Genomic DNA, 6,643 nt, shown 5'->3' with positions numbered 1-6,643 from the left:
AGTCAGAGAAGAACAGACACAGAGGAGGGAAATAGTGACACAGACAGAGGTACAGTAAAAGAAAAAAAAAGTCAATAACCAGGGTTTGTACATTTTATTATCAGCTGAGCTGTGATGAAAAGAAAAATACCGTCAAATACCGTGAAACCGGTGAAAATGTTGAAAATACCGTGATATAAAATTTTGATCATATCGCCCAGCTCTAGGTGGCATTAATCATATTAATCGTCTAGTGACAAAAAAATAATCGATTAATGTTTTTGACGATTAATTGCACACGATACGATTATGCACAACCCTAGTTTACACACGTGTGGCATGTAACTGCTAACTGTTTAGCTCGTGTTTTGTTTTTTTGGTTCTTACTGCATTAAAAAGCTACCCAAACGCTTAGTACCACACATAAGTTAGGTTTATTTTTTTATCCCATTTTTCCTGTTCAGACTTTCGTGAAAAAAATAATCTGACATGTATGGGCAAAAAACAAAACAAAAAATATGACTACTGTAGTAGTAACAAAAGTAGGCCACTTTTGCCTGAAGTGTTAACGTAATAAAATAAAACGATCAAAGTTTTTGGTCCAGCTCTTACCTTAATGAACAAGATGCACAAACAGAAGCTGCAGGCGGGTCCTACCTTTGAGCTGGAGTGTCCTCTGTCACAAGCCCGAGCAACGTTGTAAAGGTACTGCCGGCAGGAGCTCAGCCTGGTGTACATGTCGGCCATCTTCCCCTGCATCAGCTGCAGAACAGCTCAACTTTAATCAGCAAATAATAATTATATTAATATGGACTTAACATATCTTTGACAGCCAAACCTGAAAGTGTCCAATCTTCTGTCCAAACGCTTCTCTCACATGCAGGTAAGGAACAGCAGCATCTAAAACTGCCTGCATGATGCTGGAAAACAATATTTATCATGTTAATAATAAATAAAAATACATAATAATGGTAATAATAAAGTGGTTTAACTGCGATAAAGAGAAACATCTCTTCATTGTATGCACAGCATTAATAAACATTTCTCTACATTGTAAAGACGTTATAGGCTCAGTTTTAAACCTCACCCTACAGGTCCTGCAGCGAGCACAAGCCTCTCCAGGTCCAGTCCACTCATCATCACGTACACGCCTTTGTTCAGTGAACCCAAAACATTCTTCTCTGTAACAAACACAATTATTATTAATAATTAAAATTTTATTTTGTTTATTTTAATTTTTATTGCTACTTCTATTCTATTACAATTACTACTATTGCTATTGGTGCGTAGAAATATATATATTTTGTGAACCGATGCTGCTCTTGTTACACCTGAATTTCCCCTCTGCGGGACAATAAAGGCTGTTTCTATTCTATTCTATTCTATTCTATTCTATTCTATTCTATTCTATTCTATTCTATTCTATTCTATTCTATTCTATTCTATTCTATTCTATTCTATAAACAGGGACAATGTACAATATACATTAACCTTAAAGGAGAGATGAATTGAACCAGGTTATAGAATTAGTGCTAATTTCCACCTGTAGTCCCCAATCCAGCTGATATCAAAATGCCAAAAAAATAAAAAATAAAAATAAAAAAAGCATAAAAACCAGCCAGATGCTATTTAACAAATATAAAACATAATTACAATACCAACAGACATATAATCCAATACAATGCAAACACAATTTACTGAAGACCCCCCACTCACATCCTCTCATTAAAAAAACTAASAGACAGGTCTTCAGAAAATGACTCCTAACACAACGAGTACAAAAACCTTTAAGCAGAGCGAGTTTCTGACTCCTACCTGGAACTTTGCAGTCTTCAAAGATCAGCTCAGAGGTGCTGGAGCCCCTCATGCCCAGTTTATCCAGTTTCTGAGCTGTGGAGAATCCTGGCATACCCTGAAGGGAAAAAAAACATTTTAATTTTACTTCATTTCGTTTTATAATGCTTCAACAACAAACACGCATGAGAGGGTTTACCTTTTCAACAATAAACGCTGTGATCCCTTTCTGATGCGCCCCAGGATCCGTCTTTGCGTACACAATCAGAACATCTGCATCCGGACCATTTGTGATCCAAAATTTGTTGCCATTTAGAACATAGTAGTCCCCTGGAGGCAAACACAGCGACGTTAAAAATTAAACAACTTTATGGCAGAAATAATAAAACCAGAAGTGTCCAAACCTGGTCGTCGAGGGCCACTAGTTTGCATTTTTTTTTACTTGTTTCCCTGTCCCAACACACCTGGTCCAGTGATTTAATTACCTCTTCAAGTTCTGCAGAAGCCTGTTAATCACCCAGTCTTCAAATCAGAGGTGTTGGAGCAGAGAAACCTTCTAAAACATGCAGGATAGTGGCCCTCAAGGATTGCCCATCCCTGGTTCAAACAAAGGTCAAAGGTAAGGAATTACATTTTACACAAGAATAAACTCTAAAAACAACTCAAGGTAAAAAAAAAAAATAGATGTAGATCGTTTAATATTTGCCTAAGAGAATCCTTCCATGTTTATATTTTCAGAAACTGGGTTATGAAGGCGCAGAAAAAAAAAGCTCAGGTTCTGTTCATATCCCAGCACAGAACAGAAATGTTTCAATTACAAAAAGAACTGAAGTCTTCACTCCTCTGACTGCAGGTATAAACACTTCTGACTTATGTTCAGTCCTGAATATTAGGAGTCGTTAAAATGAGTTTGTAGAACAAAACGACAAGAATAAAACTCTATAAAAAGTACCGATCTAAAGAGTAGTATGTTGTCTAAGTAATGCAGATGTAAAACAAACATTCACCTTTAAAAAGCAATATAAAAACTTAATATTACTATACAGTAGGAGTTTCTGTAAGTCTCAAAAACAAGCATTTTATTGACTAAATAGTTTCCTTATCGGGCCACACAGCTTATCAGTGCGACGCCTCAACAGACTCAAACTGTCCTTGACCTCATTATTTAAATACAAACTAGATGCTTTGCTGCAAAGCTGACATTTAAACAAAGCAAGCCTGTACCCTCCGCTCCTGTTCTACCTTTCTTTGTAGCTTTGAGTTTCATGGAGACGACATCAGAACCAGCGTTAGGTTCACTCATGGCCAGGGCGCCGATGTGCTCTCCTGTCAGCAACTGAGGGAAGACGAAGAACAACCGGCGTTAAAACGGTCCAATCAGCGCTCAGCTTTGCTTTAGAGAGAGACACGTTAGGTCCTGACCTTCGGCATGTACTTCTCCTTCTGTTTAGYGTTGGCGTGACGCACCAGCTGGTTGACGCAGAGGTTCGAGTGGGCGCCGTAGCTGAGAGCGATGGCTGCCGACACCCGGGACATTTCCTCCATCACGATGACGTGCTCCATGTAGCCCAACCCGGTGCCCCCGTCCTCCACTGAGGTGAATATTAAAGGTAGAGGCCTTCAACTGAAGCGTTTTCATATCTGGTATCAGCTGAATTAAGTTCTTATCAAACAAACCTCCATTTAAAACATTTAAATAGCGGCTTTCATACCTGGTGCAGTGATGCCGAGCAGTCCCATCTCCCCCATCGCTTTCCAATAATCCTGTTAAAAGAACAACGAATAAAAAAAATAATAATCACAAACAGCATTGAAGTAACAAGAACCACATTAATCAAAGCTCACTTTCTTGCCGAGTCGGAGGTTTTAGGTACAAGTTCAGTGGAGCGTTTCAACTCACCCGCAGTCCTGGAAACTCATTCTTCTTGTCAATCTCATCGGCGTGTGGTCCAAGTTTTTCCACACAGAATTTACGGACCGTCTGCCTCAGCTGTGAAAAACAAATTTATTTAACTCAACACAAACGTTGTCTAATTGGTAGGTCAAAAAAGGTTAAACCTGAACTTTTTCAGAGTCATTCAGGCTTACAACAGTGGCAGAGAAAGTCTTAGTAAGTAAATAAATAATAATAACATATAATAATAATAATAATAATAATAATAAATATACCTTATTTGAAAAGACTTTACTAGCACATTAAACTCTTTACAGAATCACAGATCCACAAAAAGAAATAAAGTGCTTCATCTTTTAGTTGATAATCAACTAAAAGCCAAGTTTTCAGCTAATTATTCTTTGGMAATCATCTTGTTTGTGCTAAAATACAATTTCATTTGGTAAACTTTACAGACTCAGTTGAAGAAACTAAAACAATTGTCTTTTTTTGCGATAAGCTGAAAACAACAAAGTGCCTAAATATCTCATTTTAATTTGCTTCTTTGTAGGTTGTTTTTATGTTTACATAGGAGTCTGATTGAGTTTAGTTTGTTGTAGTTTTATTGAATTTAGGAGTGGTGTGCACGGGTGATTCGTGGGTTAAGTGGCTTAATGAACAAAAACTTTTCAATGAAAAGTCCTAAAACAAGCAAAAAACAACGAGTCTGTCTAATCTGAGGCAAAAACACAAAGAAATGAAGAAAGACTCGAGACTTTTGTAATAGTCATGAAAAGAACTGTGAGAATCCTTGAAAAGATTTGTCATCAGAATGTAATTATTTCCTATATTAAAGTTTAAGAAACCAAAACACCAGAATCAAGATCACCCATTAAATTCCTATCAGCTGAGTGGAGTTTTGACAGCTCAACTATTAAAACTTTAGTAAAGATGTAAACTCATGCTGACCACAACATCCAATCAAACACTCTGTATGAACTCCACCTCCTGTCTGTCTCCTTCAGAGTCACCTGCTTTCTATCTGATTATAATAGAAAACATCAAACACTACTAACCATGTTTCCAATACAAAATGTTTATAATAAGCCTGGTTTAACCTTTCGTGTATTGAGGCAAAGCCAAAAGTTAGAACTAGAGCTAAGATCCTTAGCATTTTTAGTTGATGGAGCTTYACGAACTAGCTATCTAAACTAATGTTACGTCATCACGTAAGYTGGACTGCGTCTGTAAAACACAAATATTACTGGCTTTGGACTTGTCTTTACGTGACTTTTTAACTCTTGTACGTTTTTGAGCTTTTCTTCGGTCACAACCGAACGAGTGAACCTTGTTTTTGCTAGCAGCACGGAGCCGGCTAGCTGACCTGTATCTGCTCCTCTGTCAGTCCGTTCACCACGTCGTCCACCGGGATTGCAGCTCCGGCACATCCCCTCCTCGCCACGGCGGGGACGGACAACCTGGAGCCGAGACGGAGAGCATTTCTGACGGCGAACATGGCGAGAAAAAGACAAATAASCCTGAGGTTAGAGGTTGTTGGGAAAGAGGTCTCACTCTGACAGTTTTTCAGAGTTCCACTGACGTCTTCTTCTTCTSTTTATTATAGAAAAGTACGTGATAGGTTTCTTAGCAATAGCACCACCTAGTGGACATTTTGGATATGTATATTTAAAAAAAGCTATAAAAAACACTCATTTGAAAATTCAAACAGCTGAAAAATATAAAAAAACARATTTATAATTTGTAAATAGAATACTATAATATATATTAATTATATATGTTTTTATGTCAGCATTTATTTTTGTATGTGTTTGGTTGTATGAAGCACTTTTTTAAACTGCAGGTGAATAAAATGTGATGTAATAATATTTTGATAATGTTCTCATTTGTAAGAAGGACTRTCTTGAAGGCAGTTCAAAGTCAGACACTTTCTAAAGCTCAGAAAACAACAATGTGCTTTTATTTATTTTTTTACCTAAAGCCTCAGATTGATCTAGTTGTATATGTAATTCTCTTCAGTGGAAAAAATGTTTTCATGGAGGGTCAGGTGGGGGCCACWGAAAATCCTGTGGTGGCACCAAAACCAAAAACTAGAAGAGAATTTCAGTGGATTTGTTATGTTGTTGATTTTGAGTTTTAATTTTCTAAAAAATACACATGCTGTATAATTTAGAGTCCTCCTGATTGCTCGACAACGTTTGCATTTACATACGGGGTTATTTTAATCAACCTAAAAAAAATTGTTTCCCCTTCTTCTTGCAGCCACTTCCCTCAACACGGACCGCCACAGTGAGCTAACTCGCACAAAGATTTGGACGTTTTTATTCCAGATGCCTTCCTGACGCAGCCACTGACCACCAACCTCCTACAGGCACATCTTGGCTGCCTGCAGTTGAGTGTGTGTGTACATGTTTTTGCTACCTGGTGGGGGCGATTTTTGACCATTTTTTTTGGCGCACACAGCCTGGTGAGGACCGCCGTTCCTTATGGGGACAAAAGACACTGAGAAATAAACAGCTGGTGAGTCAGAACTGAGTTTATAGGTTTAGGGCAAGGYGTCAAGGAGTTTAAATAACGCTGGAAGGAAGCGTGGGTGCTTGACCTTTGACACCCACATTTTTTTGATTTAGCAAGGGATTTGAACCAGCGACCTGCTGATCACAGGCTTGCTTCCCCCCCACAATCAATAGAGAAAAATAAAAAATGCACAGCAAGCAAAAGCCTGCACGATGATAAAACTGTGGCCAAGTGTGTGTGTGTGTGTGTGTGGGGGGGGGGGGGGGCTGTCCTTGAGAGGGGGCCACTGGCCCTCCATGGCCCCCCCTTGGTGGCGCCCTTGAATTCAAAGTTATAGTTTGTTTTTCGAAAGGTATGGTGAAAGCCTGCTGCGGAAAGAGCAAACTTTGACGCGTCAGCTGTTTTAAAATGTTCAGAGAGAGAGAGAGAGAGAGAGAGAGAGAGAGAGAGAGAGAGAGAGAG

General features: G+C 38.6%; 1 protein-coding gene across 1 annotated transcript in view; it reads right to left on the bottom strand.

The window, feature by feature from the left end:
- ivd (isovaleryl-CoA dehydrogenase) overlaps nt 1–5,252 on the bottom strand; it is an 11,506-nt gene extending 6,254 nt beyond the window's left edge. The window contains exons 1-10 of the mRNA XM_014014259.1: nt 5,031–5,252; nt 3,674–3,763; nt 3,486–3,537; nt 3,196–3,365; nt 3,016–3,109; nt 1,973–2,103; nt 1,795–1,891; nt 1,067–1,160; nt 818–899; nt 637–741 (exon numbers count right to left, since the gene is read on the bottom strand). Of these exons, the coding sequence (XP_013869713.1) occupies nt 637–741; nt 818–899; nt 1,067–1,160; nt 1,795–1,891; nt 1,973–2,103; nt 3,016–3,109; nt 3,196–3,365; nt 3,486–3,537; nt 3,674–3,763; nt 5,031–5,162 (1,047 nt within the window). The 5' untranslated portion in view covers nt 5,163–5,252. The remainder of the gene's footprint in view (nt 1–636; nt 742–817; nt 900–1,066; nt 1,161–1,794; nt 1,892–1,972; nt 2,104–3,015; nt 3,110–3,195; nt 3,366–3,485; nt 3,538–3,673; nt 3,764–5,030) is intronic.
- Nucleotides 5,253–6,643: the final 1,391 nt, after the last annotated feature.

This window comes from Austrofundulus limnaeus, unplaced genomic scaffold (genome assembly GCF_001266775.1).
Source record: "Austrofundulus limnaeus strain Quisiro unplaced genomic scaffold, Austrofundulus_limnaeus-1.0 Scaffold2, whole genome shotgun sequence".
Classification (NCBI taxonomy): Eukaryota; Metazoa; Chordata; class Actinopteri; order Cyprinodontiformes; family Rivulidae; genus Austrofundulus; species Austrofundulus limnaeus.
The sequence above is the reverse complement of the archived record's forward strand: the minus strand, read 5'-3'. Positions and strand labels throughout refer to the sequence as shown.